Source organism: Gigantopelta aegis, chromosome 6, assembly GCF_016097555.1.
Source record: "Gigantopelta aegis isolate Gae_Host chromosome 6, Gae_host_genome, whole genome shotgun sequence".
NCBI classification, from domain to species: Eukaryota; Metazoa; Mollusca; class Gastropoda; order Neomphalida; family Peltospiridae; genus Gigantopelta; species Gigantopelta aegis.
Genome location: NC_054704.1, coordinates 70,034,800 through 70,052,675, shown reverse-complemented (window position 1 = coordinate 70,052,675; position 17,876 = coordinate 70,034,800). Strand labels below are relative to the sequence as shown.

The 17,876-nt window shown below is 40.9% G+C and overlaps 1 protein-coding gene across 1 annotated transcript; it reads right to left on the bottom strand.

The window, feature by feature from the left end:
- Positions 1 to 596: 596 nt before the first annotated feature.
- On the bottom strand, positions 597 to 14,501 carry LOC121374700 (protocadherin beta-1-like). Its single transcript, XM_041501806.1, has 3 exons — positions 11,746 to 14,501; positions 4,081 to 4,204; positions 597 to 3,157 (listed from the first exon to the last, which is right to left on the bottom strand). The coding sequence occupies exons 1-3, from the start codon at positions 14,464 to 14,466 to the stop codon at positions 2,613 to 2,615; spliced, it is 3,390 nt and encodes a 1,129-aa protein (XP_041357740.1). The 5' UTR covers positions 14,467 to 14,501; the 3' UTR covers positions 597 to 2,612.
- Between the last annotated feature and the right edge of the window lie 3,375 nt (positions 14,502 to 17,876).

Below are 17,876 nucleotides of genomic sequence, written 5' to 3'. Positions count from 1 at the left end.
ATCCCTTGCTGCTAATCGAAAAGTGGCGACAGCGGGTTTCCTCTTTCAATAGCTGTGTGGTCCTAAACCATATGTCTGACGCCGTATAACCGTAAATAAAATATGTTGAATGCGTCGTCACAAGCTTAATATATGTCACACAAGCGACTGTCGATGTGGTACAGACCTGCAAACACCAGAACATATTCTACAACAATGTCCACTACACAACTCGGAGAGAAGTCACTTCTGGCTGCAGGGAACAGACCTACATCAGAAGCTCTGGGGATCCAGGGAGGACCTGCAAACAACTGCCCAATTCATCACTCAGATCGGAATATCTGTATGAGACCATTTTTACAAATTTGAACGAAGAAGAATGCGTCGTTAAATAAAACATTTCCTTCCTTCCTTCCTTACCAATTTGGGAGCAGATGATGCTTACTTACCCCAAGAATGTACCTTTAACAATTTGGCCAGCTTGTGTCATCCAGTCTCGTTATATGAAGCCATCGTCACGCTTCCGATATTTTCTATACATTCTGTACAGGCGTTGCAAGGAAGCATAAATAATACATTAAAACTAGTTCACATTCATTAAATTTTTATTAAAATAAATACGTGAATAGCACATAATATATACATCTTAAGTTATATATCATGAAAAGCAAAAGAAAGTGTCCACGTAACTTAAATGGCAGTGGTTATAATTAAGAGTTATTTGCTGTAAGCTGGACGTGTTTATATTGGTTTAGTGTTATGGTGTAACGCATGACGAAGTTTTTCTATTACTCTGGAAATACAAACGGATTTGTTTATACTTTAAAAAGGATGGTGAGGAGATGGGACATTATTCTGATGGAGAACCCACAGATCTGGATGTTGTTTAAATCATGTGACAACAACTCGATGCGTGTAACCAATCGCATTTATCGCAAAGACGTGAACTTAACTCTAACGTAAAACATGGCGACATTCGCCCTAAGTTCAGCCAGCCGTTTTTCGCTAACGTCTGCGAACTATTTTGACTGAATTCCGAAGTGGTCATTCTTTTTTATTATGAAGTGCATAAACCAGTCAGACGGACGTTGTTTTTGCTCGGTCTGGCTGAACTCGGCACTGGCCACCGATGTGATAAATTTGGAGTCGGCTTTCACTGGGACAAGAATGCTCAAGTGCGATTTGAACATTCAAACTGTTATTCTTGAAAACAGTTTTCTTTGTCTAGTGTTACAGTAATACTACTTTAGATATGTTAAATATTGTTGTCATTGATGAAGGTTATTTCATAGTGGATATGCGATTCTAAAACCCTCGGTGTAAACAGACGATACCACCTGCAGGTTTTTTTTTTACTATACTGGGTGTTTTGTGGTGAACACAATCTTTTGCTTCTCACTGCAGTAATACAATTTTTATCTGAGCAATTGTGGTAATGTAACACTTGATGGCATGGAAAGGGGTATCTTGCCACAGTCATGATATGGTATATACTTGTATATAGTTAGTACAGGCACATAGTTGATAATACTCGCACGAACTGCAGAGTCATGTCATGATTCCATTTACACTGTAATACACATAGGAGGTCTTACTTATAAACAAAATATAGATAGTTTGTGTTTAGCAACACCAGCGCGCACTTGGTCATTACGTGATGCACGTCTCGTAAATGTATAGCGAGAAGAAACCCGCGATAATCCAAAACAAACTTTTTAATTCTTCACAAATGGCACCAGCGTATGTTTTCCATTGGATAAAGTTGGATATGCTTATGTTTTGGGGTTGTTCTTTTTTTCTTTTTTTTTTCTTTTCTTTTTTTTCATTTCAGATTCGTACGACCAGCTCAACTGTAGACAACTGGAGTCGTTAAAACACCGGTTCCAAGTACATGTATGTATATATTCACGCAGACCCACTATAGCTCACTAGCAACTCTTCATATGCTAAGATGCCGTATCACATGATGGTCTTTTTCCTTTAGATAAGGAAAGGAATGATTTGTTTAATGACACTCAGCATATTTTCAACTGTGACTACAATATTAGGTGTCTAATGCTAGGATCAGACTACCAACTGCCAGCAGAAATTCGGCAAACTTTCTACTATCACGACTTTTACAACTGTCCAGTTATTAGTCTGAGAGCTCTTACAACTCGATTCTCGTCGTATAACCCATTAGTTGTTAATCTGAGCGCACCCGTCGTAAGTCGGGAGTTGTAGAAATTATAACGCAACTGTCGTTTGCCAACTTTCTGTTGGCAGTTGGTAGTCTGAGCTTGACATAATGGTAACTGTAATATTTGGTCTACGTTTAGCAAGGCGACGATTCTGTGAACACTCCAATGTTAAATATAAAGTATCTCTTCGTGTGCAATGTAGTTTTCAATCACCTTGAAATCACCAAGATGATGACTCTTATGACTATAGCGAAATATTGAAAAATGCCATGCGAATCGGTGCAGTGGGTTTGAATCCTTCCAACAGACACTTCGTGTTTTTAAATATTACATAATCTATTTGCCTGGACTAGGGTTACTTGTGGATACATTCTAGTGAGTTATGTGGGTACTCTACAATGTAAATATGGATGGACTCACTGTCACGATTTTGATGAATATTATATATAAAGTTTACATCACAGGCGAACTGCCGACAAACATGCCATCGATGTCTTCTGATCCTATGGTATAGCTACCGGATGTCGTTGTGTTTTCGTCGTCGTCCCGAACTCGCGAGAGATTAGTAAACACTTTAACTTGCGAGAAGTCGTCGTCGTTGTACCTCGTCGGGTAGCGAGGGTTTCTGGACGCAGTGTCTGCCCTAGTGTTCGGCGGACTACCGTTGTTGTAGGCGTAATACCGATCAAACGTCTTTAAGTTTGTTCGAGTCAGCGGTTCCTTGGCAAATGTCACTCGTTTTTCCAGAGTCGTTCGCCTCATATCGGTGGGGTCATCGAACGACAAGGCGCTGGCACACGGAGAATAGATGCCCACTGTCCGCGTGTTGGTCATCAGACTCTCCTGGTGTCTGCAGTGATCCGCCGGGTTTACCTTAGGCACGAGGGATTCCAGCTGGAAAAGGCCTTCACGCCCGTCAGCTGGTTTCGACTTGTTAGTATGTGAACCTAACTTTCGTTTGGCCCTGTGGTAGTGAACCGGTTGTCCGGAGTCTTCACCTAGAAGAAGAAATTGCAATAACGAATTATTAGAGAGTGATATTTTTTATATAGCATATTAAATAGTAGTATCTGCCAGAGTTTTTCTGGGGTTTTTTTACCTTGAAAAAAGAATTGGTAATACACCACGGATTGCAATTATATTAATGTCTCTAGTAAACTGCTGTACATAGCACCAGCGCTAGGTAGCCCTCTCGATATTTTTATTATACCATATTGTACAGTAATATCTGCCAGAGTTTTTAATCTTGAAAAAAGAAGTGGGGACAACACACTACAGATTGCAGTAATATCCATCCAAGTTTGTTTTGGTTTTTAACCTTGAAAAAAGAAATGGCGATCAAACGCTACATATAGTAATGGTACTGATGCATCTAGTAGAGTAACAGACCCTCATTTTTAAACACTACGGCGTATTTTTTACTATTAGAGCCATTTTTTAGTATTTAAAATCAGACATTAGTTAGAGTTTATTGTTTTGATTATCCATGCTTCTAAAGGGGTTGATAGTGTCCATAAAAGGTGAGGAGGGGAGGCATGGGTGACTGCGAAAGAAATCTCTTTTACTTATTCTCAGGAATTTCTAACATAGTCAAAAGAGGTCCTCACACCAAACCATGTGTCAACTTCTAATTTCAAATGACAGTTTAAGCAGACGGTGGTGGTGTTATTGGATTTAAGTTAATAGTAGTATTTTGAGACTAGGACGTATACATGCAACAATAATTAATGTTATATGTTAAAAAATAAGAATAGCAGGCATACGTAATATAATATGTTACAATGTATAAAGTACATTTGGTTTGAACAGCATATCAATACTATTACATTCGTTTATATCTAATATAAATAATATTAGGTGAATCTTAATTAGTATGTTGCGTGTATTATTGGACTGATGATAAAACTAAAACCAACAGTACCTTCCACCTCTGTCAAAATGGGTAACTGGATATCTTCAACGCTCCCGCCTCGACCACTGTCACTGGCGGTAACCTCCCCTGACGAGTCGCTGTGAAGGTCATCGCCATGTGTGTGTGAAGGACACTAGTAAATAAAGTAATAGAAAAATTGTTATTTCATCCTTCTTAATCGGTAACAACGAGCACATGTAAGAACAAAACGATAAAATTAGTATAATCATTGCTTCGCGAACACCTGATATCATCACTGTTTTTATAGTGATTCATGGGTGCATGCCATCACAGCTGTATATATTCCATTGAGCTCTATCCTGCGCAAGTTTGGGGTTTCTAAACTAGTCTTGGGAGTGGTAGTCCTACGGGCGATGCATGAAGGATGACACTTCCAGATACGGATCTCCTAGGGGAGTGGCGGTCCTCCTAAGGACGAGCATCTGGAAGTGGATCATTGAAGCAATCACGACTGAGCTCCTTTCGACTCAGTCTTGTGTAGCGATGCGGTTTTCACGTCCAGATTTCATCATAGTTTAACCATGATAGCCTATATTTGTAGACTCGTCATATCACCCTTATTTATTGCAATTATATGGACGGGACGTAGCCCAGTGGTAAAGCGCTCGCCCGATGCGCGATCGGTCTGGGATCGATCCCTGTCGGTGGGCCCATTGGGCTATTTCTCGTTCCAGCCAGTGCACCACGACTGGTATATCAAAGGCCGTGGTACATGTATGTACTACCCTGTCTGTGGGATGGTGCATATAAAAGATCCCTTGCTGCTAATCGAAAAGAGTAGCCTATGCAGTGGCGACAGCGGGTTTCCTGTCTCAATATCTTTGTGGTCCTTAACCATATGTCTGACGCCATATAACCGTATATAAAATGTATTGAGTGCGTCGTTAAATAAAACATCTCTCTCTCTCTCTCTCTCTCTCTCTCTCTCTCTCTCTCTCTCTCTCTCTCTCTCTCTCTCTCTCTCTCTCTCTCTCTCTCTCTCTCTCGCACACACTAAATCACACACTCACACACACGTACACGTACACGTACACACACACACACACACACATCCATCCCAGTCACCAAAGTGCACAGCTGTTGTTGCTGGTTTGTTTGGGTTTGGGTTTGGGGTTTTTTGGGGGGTTTAACACCTGTCAGTTTAAATCTTAATTATTGTTCTTCGTCTACTTGTTAAGTAAACATGTCTGACCATCATTACCCCCATTTGTTTCTTCCGTATTGAGGGGGATCTTTGTTGAAGGGGATATTTGATGTTTGAGGCTTCACCACATTTTACTTACATACCTTTTTTAAAGGCATCGTCCAAAACAACAATTTTGACCTGAGTATCATAAACGCCAACCGCATTACAAATATGAAACAATATTCACGTGTTTCTCTTATGGACATGGACAAGAAGACTAAAGTATTAAAGAGAAAATGAAAATATTTTTATTTATCTCTAAATCTCTTTAGTGTACGCCACATGAAGAACATTGCAAAAGTTTCACAAATATTTAACCTGACATATCCTAAATGAAATGTTAAATACCGTGCTTAAAGGTCCGCGTCACGTTTTGAGAAAAACCTATATCAAACTGACATTTTGCCAGATTCCGTATTATTGCAATACAAAGGTTGAAATGTAACCAAATAAAATAATATTTACAGTAAACATTGTTGAACACATTTATAAACATCTAAATGAAAAACTGTTGACACAGTGGCTTTTCGTGCTATGTCAATTACTCGCAAACTGATTTTTCCTATACACCTGTATGAATTTTGACAGAGTTCAACGTTACAGACGCATTATGAAATAAACTAAATTTTGGAACTAACACAGCACGCATTCCTTTGTACAGCCACGGGCAAAGCAGAGCTTAGCCGGTGTTTACAGTGGAAAAACAAACCAAAAGTTTGCAACGCTTGGACTGGCCCCTTGACTTTATAGGATTTTGTGAAGACAAATATTGGTGTAAGCTGGTCGTTCTGGCATTGACTTGTAAGTGGGTATTACTCGTAAATAATGACATTATAAACATGAAAGGTAATCAATGTATGACGACATACACGATATTAAAGGCCTGCCCGATGACGTAGTGGTCACAGGGTTTGTGGGGGAGGTTAGTATAATATTTGGCATCAGTTCCGGAATTTAAGACACGGGATAAAAATTCCGGATTTTTTCGCAAAATTCCAGAAAATTTTGTCGCCCTGGCATATACTGGTATATTATATTGTTATAGAGCAGCTTTACTTTAGAAATCATGACAAATAAAAATGATCTTTCTGAAAGGCGCCAAAATTGAAACTACCTCAAATATATGCAGTCTAGTAAACCGCTACCATCATGTATGTGACGTTAATATCAGTGGAATAATGAACTGAGGGGGGTTAAAATGCAGAATGATGACGCAGTGTGACCTCAGTTGGTACGTTCCCCGAAATCTTTTTAAGGTGCAATACTCAGCTACATATATTTATTGGTCGGTTATGCATCCCAAGTCAAGCAAATAGATTGGTGGGGGGGAGTAGCATTTTTGATGTTTTCGATATACATTTAAGAGGCTCTTAACTGAATGTACTGAAAATAATTGTCATATCTCCCTCTACATTACTTATGTTTCTGGCTGGCTGTCATCCTCTCTCTCTCTCTCTCTCTCTCTCTCTCTCTCTCTCTCTCTCTCTCTCTCTCTCTCTCTCTCTCTCTCTCTCTCTCTCTCTCTCTCTCTCTCTCACACACACACACACATACTATGTCTCTCACTCAGTCTTACACTATAACCTTTTTTCTGGCACGCACACGCTCTGACACGCACACACACATTTTTTATACGTCTTCATTTGATGTCAGCTTTGTGGAAATACTCGGCATTCTTAAAATATTAACACTGGGTCTCTTGGGATCAGGCTGATCGCTGTCTCCAGGAATCAAAGAGACCAACAACACTGGTTAAATCAATACAAGACAAATTAATGGCATCTCTCTTAACGCCAGACTGCTGTCTTCCTAGCTACAGGGGGGCGGAACGTAGCCCAGTGGTTAAAGAGCTCGCTTGATACGCGGTCGGTTTGGGACCGATCCCGGTCGAAGTGCCCATTGGGCTATTTCTCGTTCCAGCCAGTGCACCACGACTGGTATATCAAAGGCCGTGGTGTGTGCTGTCCTATCTGGGATGGTGCATATAAAAGATCCCTTACTGCATTAGAAAAAAATGTAGCGGGTTTCCTCTGATGACTACATATCAGAATTACCAAATGTTTGACATCCAGTAACCGATGATTAATTAATCAATGTGCTCTAATGGTGTCGTTAAACAAAACAAACAAACAAAATCCTAGCTACAGCAATAGTAGCACGGTACATTCCATTCCGTTTGTAACATATTAACAAACAAAAACCCCCACGTTAAACCTATTTTATATTCTGACAGAAGTAACTTAACTTCCAATGAACTGATCTGAAGTAGTAAACTTGTACATATAAGAATTTGTTTTATTTTAATTTATATTAAATCTCAGCCATTTAACATGTTTTGTTTCTCATACAACAAGGACGGGACGTAGCCCAGTGGTAAAGCGCTCGCTTGATGCGCGGTCGGTTTGTGGTCGATCCAAGTCGGTGGGCCCATTGGGCTATTTCTCGTTCCAGTCAGTGCACCACGACTGGTATATCAAAGGCCATGGTATGTGCTATCCTGTATGTAGGATGGTGCATATAAAAGATCCCTTGCTACTGATGGAAAAATGTGGCGGGTTTCATCTCTAAGACTATTATGTCAAAATTACCAAATGTTTGACATCCAATAGCCGATGATTAATAAATCAATGTGCTCTAGTGGTGTCGTTAAACAAAACAAACTACTCGTGCAACATTTATTGTTAAATATATCTGTTTTGACATTATTTTCATTCATTGCTGGTTTTTAAAAGAACATTGCGACTTATGATTCTCTTTTTTAACAAAATGGTAAGTTAGTTGTAACCCTCCATTGTATCGAATGGTTTCATTAAAAGAGACTATTGTCGCATACGTATTTGCCCATGCATTTTGAAAGAACAATTTTGTTAGATATTTTTACATTATTAATTTGTTGGAAACAAAATTATACAATACTACGAATACATATAAAATTAGGAATCCACGTCGGTTTCTTTACATGAAAAATATTTCGAGACCAAAAGGCCGATTTTATGAAGCCCTTTTTTTTGTTTTTGTTTTTTTTATTTTACACGCATTTAAGACCAAAACAGACTTTGTAAATTCGGCTCAAATACAATTTTCAGTCATATCCTAGCGTTATTTATAACTGATAAAACATTAATATCACCTGACACCTATTTCAGCTGGTTGATGTTTTGGGTTTTTTCCCCACCACCAAGATGACTAATGGCGTAAAACACATTTCCCGTCAGATAATCACAAGTCGTACTATATCAAATCCTCCGTCTAAGCATCTAAACTCGGAATAGATGACAAGTTGAGAAAAGCATTAGGACAGATATTAAATACGGGAATGTGAAGCTAACTAATGTTACTCGATATTGCTGCGCCTGGCGTTTCTTTCGCATCATCAACTGTCTACAGGTGCAGAAAGTCGATATAATTACTGGAAACGATCGGCACCTTCCTGGATCCTCGTCCAGCGAGAACCGCGGTGTCGGTGTAATTATCGCGACCTTTGAGTAATAATCGCCTATATCGTTGGATGGGGGGGGGGGGGGGGGGGACCAAAAAAAAACTTATTTTCGTGCTTATATCCAATCAAGGTTCAAGCACGCTGTCCTGGGCACACACCTCAGCTATCTGGGCTGTCTGTCCAGGACAGTGGGTTAGGTTTTTTTTTTTTTTTTTTTTTTTTTTTCCCCCCAATTTTTATTACCACAGAAACCATTTGGTAATGTCAAGGTTGGGGGCCCTGAAGTAATTACTTACAGTATGAGTCTATAATACAACTACTTATAGGCCTATATGTCAGGGATCTATCCAGACATTCTATGGTACCCAAAAAGGTCCCCCCCCCCCCCCCTCCCAGAAGAAACAGGCATTGAAAATTCTCAATGTACCGTCATTGTTTATTTTGTTTTCCCAATTTTATCTGCTATGGGCCCCTGGTGAAAAATCCTGGACAAATCCCTGCATGTACATACATAAATATGCATGTATAGAGGTTATTCTCAACAAGGGAAGCAAAATGATGTGACGTGAATAACCTCTATTAAAAATAACCAATATACAATACCTTTACATTACAGGTTTCATATGGGCAGATAAAAAGAAAGAAAAAAAGAGCGAATGTTCAAGTTAAGAAAGAGAGAGAGAGAGAGAGAAAAATAATAATAATAATAATAATATTAATAATAATAAAAGAGTAAAGAAGACAGATTTTCAAACTATAACCATTAACCATTAGTTTCAAAGAAAATTTGCCAAGGTCTCCAAACTTCTTCAAATTCACTGAACTGACATTTTTTATACAATATATATTTTTCAATTTGCAGTTTATCTTTTATTATATTTTGAAGTGCCTCAACATTTAGTCCAGACTTCTGAATTTTCATTCTATAAATGTAATATTTTACATTAATAATTAGCCAATTAATAAATCTGTATTTTTGATTTATAAGTCCAAACAAAACTATATTTTTGTCCAATGAGATGTGTTCATCTTTGGCTTGTAACCAATATTCAGTGGGTTAGTTGTTAGTTGGTTAGTGGTTAGTGAGAGAGAAGAGGGTGTAGTGGTCTTACACCTACCCATTGAGCCCTTAAGAACTCGCTCTGGGTTGCGAACCCTGTACCTACCAACCTGTAGTCCGATGGCTTAACCACTACGTCACCGAGGCCGGTTGTGAAGCATTTGGTGGAACCAGTGGGGTCGATCTAGAGGAATCAATCCATGGGCTGCGTCCCATTCCTTAACAGTGTGATGAAATGCTCAGAAATGATTTACATCTAGTGTTTATAATATTCAATATGTCCAGTCGTGCAACAGTTTATTCTATTTCTTTATGTTCCAGCTACATCATGATGTTAACTACCACAATGGAAACACCATTGAAAGACTCGCGAGAAGTTAAAACGACCGTGTAACAGTTACAGAGAGGTCGATACTCAAATGAATAAGGACTATTTTAGAATTGATCGCATTGGGAAAGGCGACAAGCACACAATAATTATTCCATGCCTTTGCATGGGCGTTTGCGTCTTTTTTAATCCTTAAGCATACAGTCAAACCTGTGTCAAGCAGCCACCAAAGAAAGTATCAAAAAGTGCCCTTTTAGGTCAGGTGGCTGCTTAATACAGGTCAGTTAATACTTTATTAGATGATTCAGGAGAATAAACATATGGCCTCTTAAGACAGGTGGCCGCTAGAGCAGGTTTTGACATTGCGTCAAACTTGTGTCGAGCAGCCTCCAAAGAGAGTATCAAAAAGTGCCCTTTTAAAACAAGTGGCTGCTTAATAAAGGTCAGTTTATAATATATTAAATAATTTAGGAGAATAAACATATGGCCTCTTAAGACAGGTGGCCGCTAGAGCAGGTTTTGACATGGTTTTAAAAAAGCTTTATTTCGGAGGTCAGCATAATTTATATTAAAATAATTGTCTCCCGTCCGCCATGACAGGCGTGCGCTGCAACAGCTTGTTCTGAGTGTGCACGTTAAACACTCTGACCTGACCTGACCTGACCTGACCTGACCTCCCGTCCGCTCCCTATGTGATTAGTTCTACGCTGTTGCAGCCTTGTATACTCAAACACAATTAATTATGGCCCAATAAACGTTTTGGTCAGTTTTTGCAGGATATGCTCCACTTTCGCCAACACCTGATATCATTACTGTTATGACAGTGATTCATAAGTGCATGTCATCGCAGCTGTACTTATTCTAATGGGCTCTGTCCGGTACATGGAATCAACGACTAGTTTGCCAGATGCCCATTCGACTCTGCATTGTGCAAAGATACGGTCCTGATCATGTGTTGTAATGGGCTCTGCCTGGTGCAAGAGGAATGCAATCTCTAGTAAAGGATCTCCTCGGGAGCGGATGTCCACCTATTGATGAGGCACTAGATAGAGATTCATGTAATCATCCACTATTTTGCAAAATATCCGTTCGACTCTGTATTGTGCAGAGATACAGCCCTGGGCCCCGTTCCACGGCGTGATCTTAGCCCTAAGATCAACTTAAGTGCATAGGGTAGCTATGCGCTTAAGGTAATCTTAGGGCTAAGATCGCTTCGTGGAACGGGGCCCTGATCATGTGTGACAAGGTTTTGTCATTCAGATTTATATTATGCTATGTTTTGTTTAACGACATTACTAGAGCACATTGATTTATTAATCCTCGGCTATTGGATGTCAAACATTTGGTAATTCAGACATACGCCACATTTTTCCATTAGTAGCAAGGGATTTTTTATATACATCATTGTATAGACAGGATAGCACATACCACGACCTTTGATGTACTAGTCGTGGTGCACTTGCTGGAACGGGAAATAGCCTAATGAGCCCAGACCGACCGCGCATCAAGCGAGCGCTTTACAATTCTGCTACGTGCACCCCCCCCCCCTCCCCCACACACACACACACACATACACCCGCACACCCACTTCAGTATCTACTTAACTGATTTAATTATATATTTTATATATATTCGCTCACCTTTCGAAAAGTATAAAAATGTTGAGCACCATAATGGTCCGAGTTCACCTTCCTCAGGTAAGGCTCCTCCGTGTCTGGGCCCGACTCGAACGAGATCATCGTCTTGTCTCCCTTCGGGATGCTGTCGATGTTCTTGTCGCCGTCATCGGCGCTGCCGGAGCTGTCGTCGCCGGGGACGCTGTGCCAGTAGTGTTTCTCGAAGTCGCGCGTGTCGTTGTGTTCCTGCACGGCCACGGAGTGTCTGGCGCGACGTCTCGTGTCCGACCGCTTCAGGTACAGGATCACCGTCACCACGACGATGAACATGACGATGGTGACGCCGCCCACGACCCCGGAGATGACGATGTACTTGATGTCGCTGCGATCCGCCATCGTCGCGGTGACGTTGACGTAAACGACGGCGATGTTCAGCTTCTGCTGCGTCTCCTTCTGCGGGTTGCCGTGGTCCTGGACGGAGACTGTGAGGGTGTAGAACGCGGCGTCCTTGACCCCTAGACGTCGGGTCAGGAAGACCTCCCCAGTGGTGGGTTTGATCTCAAAGACGTTGTCCTTGTTTCCGCCGGCGATGGAGTAGGACAGATTGCCGTTAATGCCGTCGTCCCTGTCTATGGCATGGATCCTAGTGATGTAGCTACCTGGTTCCATGTCGGAGGTGATGGTCACCGAATTGTTTTTCCCGAAAGGAAAGATGATGACGGGGGCGTTGTGGTTAGCACGTAGGATGTTGATGACCACTACCCCGGTGCTGTTCAGCGGCGGAGTCCCCTTGTCCTTAACCAGTACCTCAAACTGATACCTCTTCTTCATCCTCCAGTTCAGAGTCCTGTCCGTTCGGATCATCCCGTCGGAGAAGACAACAAACGGAGGGAGTTCTCCTCGCACCAGCATCAGGAATTCAAACTGAGCGTTCCTGCCGCTGTCGGCGTCAGTAGCCAGGAGTTTTCCGACGGAACTCCCCGCCAGCATGTCGTCTGTCACGGAAAACTCTAAAGACGAGTTCACGAACTGCGGTCTGTTGTCGTTCGCATCAAGGACGTTGATCACTATGCTGGCTCTTCCAGTGCACGGAGGGTCTCCCTCGTCGCGAGCCATGACGTCGAATGAAAGGTGCGAAATCTTTTCTCTGTCCAGAACATCGTTTATCACAATATATCCATCCTGATGGTCAATTCGTATCAAAGAATCGCTGGCGGCACTGAGAAAATAAAGTGATTTTGCGTTGGTACCAATGTCGCTGTCAACAGCCGAAACACGTCCAATGATTTCTCCCTTTCGGTTATTTTCGGAAATATTAAATATATATATTTGTTGGGTAAAAACAGGAGCATTATCGTTTTCATCGGTAACTCTCAGCATAAAACTAGATTGTGCTGATAAACTAGGAGATCCGGAATCTACACAAACAACTGTTACATTTATCTCCTCCATAACTTCTCTATCCAACTTTCGGTCCAGTTGTATGATGTATCCCCGACCTTCCAGTACACGCACCGAAAACAGTGGATTTTTACTGGAGCAGTTCACTTCCCCATTGCGACCTTGATCTCTGTCCGTGACCTTAATGTGAGCGAGCACCGTGCCCACCCTGGCTGCCTCAGACAGTATGACAAGGTCGCCCACCCCAGATGACACTGGATTGATGTGAATGCGAGGTGGATCATTGCCCACGTCTCTCACGTATATTCGAATAAGGGTCTGGGAATCTAGTGGCGGTTCGCCTTGGTCCGTGGCTTCCACGAATGCTTTGAAATGTTTGCCAGCCTCATACTGCAATTTCCCTTTCACCCGTATAAACCCGGTCAGCTTGTCTATTGAAAACAATGGGTACACATCGCTGTCGGTCTCCTCGTCGAATCTGTAGGTGACGTTGGCGTTGGCACCTTCGTCGTTGTCCCTGGCAACGGGATGTCCGATGGTGGAGCCTATAGGCGTGTTTTCTGCCACCACGTAATCGTAAACCTTTTTGGAAAAGACCGGAGGACAGTCGTTTACGTCTGTGACTTTAACGATAACCGTCAGGTTGCCAATCAGAGGCACGTAACCGGTGTTTTTAGCCAGGATGTAGAACTTGTACTGTGTTTTGCGTTCGCGATCGAGACGTTTTCTCACGACGATCCTCAGACTCGAGGTTCCGTCGGCCCTCTCCTCAACGTGCAGGCCAAACTTGTTGCTCGTGGATGCCAGCTCGTACGAAATCTTCGAGTGATTCTTTCCCTTGTCCTTGTCGGTGGCTCCCTCTAGTCTGAGCGACGTGCCGATGGTGACAGATTCCGGAATGAGCAGCGTGACAACGTCTTTGGAAAATTCAGGAGGGTTGTCGTTGACGTCGGTGATCGTGACGGACACGGTGATGATCTGAAAATACGACGTCTTCAGCGAGGTGACGGCAACCTCAAAGTCGATGACACAGTCGATCTGAAAGGCACATGTTGCTTCTCTGTCGATTATCGATACCGTGTAAATATCGCCAGTCTCTGGGTTGATGCTGAATATCGATGACACTTCGGTGATTCCTTGACTTAAGAAGTTGTAGCGCAGTTGAGAAAACTCACCGACGGGTACATCCTTCTCAATCCCACTCTTCGTGGCCACGCTGCCCACGTAGAAACCGGAAGGCATGTTCTCGGCTATGGTAAATTCCACTATAATCTCTTGAGCATCCGTCAGTGTTGAACATAGAGTAACCAGAAATGTCCATAGTAAACACATATAGACCACCATGATGTCAACTGGAACATTGACTTTCAGACTGATTCATAACGGATTTCACTGTCCACAACTGACATCACAACCATGAAGATAAAATGCCTGCAAAAAATAAAAAGAAGAAGGTAAAAAAACAATATGACATTATTCAAAAATTCATAAAGGTAATCAAGTTATGAAACCGCAAAAACGAAACTTATTGGATTGTGATAAATTGGAGAATGACATTTCGGTGAAACGACAGACCAGTAATATAATGAACGGTTATTTCCAACGAGACGGATTTACGTTCGTTCTTCCTCGTAGAACAAAAATCTGGCTAAAGAGTGGAGTAACTTGATTTACTTTCTGTGGCGACAGACCGTCTATTAACCCACTCTGTGTAACACCGGTGTGGACACGAACACATTATCCGCCTAAGCCAATGATACCGGCTTGGAGAAGATTCTACTGAGAGGGCTAATTGACGATGATCACAAACTATGTCCTGGACTCAGCATGTTTCGGAAATATCTCACCTAGATTTTTAGACAAGGATGGCGTGTTCAGAACTGAAACCATTTCATGAAAAAAAAGATCTTCAAATAAAAGACATAGGTGTTTAATATGTGAACAGTTTGGGTTGTGGGGGGGGGGGGGGGTAATAAAAGACCTAATGGATAAAATCTACGGACATATGTTGTTTTTTAAATAAAAGCCAGTGAATAAAATATATCAAAGATTTTCAATAAAAGACATATGACTAAGTCTATGGACTGGTATTTCACTAAAAGACACAGTGGCTAAAATCTATGGAAATATTTTCAAATTAACACGTAAACGCAAAGTATATGGACTGATTTTTCAATAAAAGGCATAATGGTTTTCAATAAAAATTCCCTAAATTTCAACCAAAAGACAGTGGCTAAAAGCTATTAACAGATCTTCAACAGATCTTCAAAGACACAGAGGCTAAATTTATGATAGATTTTCAAATAAAATCCTTAGATGCAAAGTCTATTAACAGATTCTCAAGTAAAAAGCCCCCACAGTGCAACATTCTATTGACAGATTACCAAATAAAAGACATTGTTGCAAAATACTATGGACAGACTTTCTAATAAAAAAAATACATCGAGGCTAAATTTAAGTCTATAGATAGATTACTGAAGCTTATCGCTATTTATAAGAATTATATATTGTAAAATCGATGATTGTCGCGTAGTTAGTAGTGTGACAATCGACTTGACGTCTGCGTTTATATAGATTAGACAAGCTGTCAATATTTTAAGAGTTTGATGAGGAACATTGACGTATTCCCATGGCGACATGACAGTGTTTAAAATGTTTTCAAACCCAAACGTGTGACTGCCGACCCCTACAGATGATTGTGTATCGACCGGCATGGTAAGAAGAGCAACACTGTTAGAATTGTCAAGAAAAACTCGCAGCTGTTTTAAAAGCATGCTTAAAGATTTATACTCGGGAAATATCTCGGCGGCTAATGGCATATAATTATTAGCTAATGGTGTATAATTATTTCAGTGTGTGCTACAAATGAGTTGCAGAAACTTCCACTGAATACTATTTGTGTCCTCGTTATGTACAATGAACGAGGCGGGACGTAGCCCAGTGGTATTTAGCGCTCGCCTGATGCGCGGTCGATCTACGATCGATTCCCTATGGTGGGTCTATTGAGCTGTTTCTCGTTCTAGCCACTGTTCCAGGACTGGTGCAACACAGGCCGTGGTATGTACTATCCTGTCTGTGGGGTGCTGCATATAAAAAGATTCCTTGCTTCCGTTCGGAAAGAGAATCTTATTGCAGGTTTCGTCTCTCATTATGTACGTGGTTCTTAATCTTGCGTCCGGGGCCGGACGTAGCCCAGTGGTAAAGAGTCCGCTTGATGCGCGGTCGGTCTGAGATCGATCCCCGTCGGTGGGCCCATTGGGATATTTCCCGTTCCAGCCAGTGCACCACGACTGGTATATCAAAGGCCGTGGTATGTGCTATCCTGTCTATGGGATGGTACATATAAAAGATCCCTTGCTACTAATGGAAAAATGTAGCGCATTTCCTTTCTAAGACTATATGTCAAAATTACCAAAGGTTTGACATCCAATAGCCGATGATTAATAATTCAATGTGCTCTAGTGGTGTCATTAAACAAAACAAACTTTTTTTCCCATATGTCCGATGCCATATAACGGTAATTAAAATGTGTTAAGTGCTTCGTTGAAAATAAAATATTACTTCATTCCTTGTACAATGAATAGTTCCTCTCTTTTTTTTGTGTTTACAATTTGGTTGTGTGTGTGTGTGTTGAGAAGAGAAACAAAAATGATGACATGTCGGATATTATTACACTAACAATGCGGTTCGTTGTCAATAGTAGTCGTGTTTCCAGTTCCGTCTAAACGTTAAATTAAAACGTAAATTTGTTATTCCTATGAAGCGGGCGAAATAACAGAATTAAAAACGAAAAACTAACCATAGTTTCACAAATAAGAACACAGCTAAAAGAAGGCGATGTCTTTAATTATAATTTAAAAAATCAATTTTACAAGCAAACAAGTATAATATACAAGCATTTTAATGCACGAAGCAGAAATGCTATTCACGGTTTCGACATATGACACAGATTAATAATGTATAGAATGACATTTTGTCTGTAAAATTTATTTTGCATAAGTCAGAACAAAGAATCTGTTATAATTTACCATGTATATATATTTACATAATGTTATAACCAAATTGCTACAGGTGAGATTTGTATGTAAACATAACAGGTTGTTTTTACTTTCTGGTCTTGGTTTTGTTTTTGGGGTTGGAGTGGGTCTTTTATGGCTTGTTCTTTGTTGTTCTTCCAGCTGATTGTTGGGGATTTTGTTTACGTATTTTAATGTTGCTTAAATAACATACTAAAAGCACATGTAAGAAATATACCTCTTTAAGAATAATATCTCGATATATTGTGATGTATTAAAACTGTAGTTAAATATACTGTGTTGAAAAAACAAGTAAAAGTTTGTTTTATTTAACGACGCCACTAGAACACATTGATTTTTTATCTTATCATCGGCTATTGGATGTCAAACATATGGTCATTCTGACACTGTTTTTAGAGGAAACCCGCTGTCGCCACACAGGCTACTTTTACGACAGGCAGCAAGGCATCTTTTTTTGCGCTTCCCTCAGGCAGGATAGCACAAACCATGGCCTTTGTTGAACCAGTTATGGATCACTGGTCGATGGAAATGGTTTACACCTACCCATTGAGCCTTGCGGAGCACTCACTCAGGGTTTGGAGTCGGTATCTGGATTAAAAATCCTATGCGTCGACTGGGATCCGAACCCAGTACCTACCAACCTGTAGACCGATGGCCTAACCACGACGCCACCGAGGCTTGTACTACTGTGTTGAAGTTCATTATATAACAAGATAT

Bases quoted from the DNA above. Each gene is read 5' to 3' on its own strand.
- LOC121374700 (XM_041501806.1), bottom strand. From the start codon at position 14,466: ATGGTGGTCTATATGTGTTTACTATGGACATTTCTGGTTACTCTATGT. The intron at 4,205-11,745 runs GTGAGCGAATAT...TTTATTTACTAG, and splicing joins ATTTTTATACTTTTCGAAAG to TGTCCTTCACACACACATGG. The intron at 3,158-4,080 runs GTACTGTTGGTT...TTCTTCTTCTAG, and splicing joins CATTTTGACAGAGGTGGAAG to GTGAAGACTCCGGACAACCG.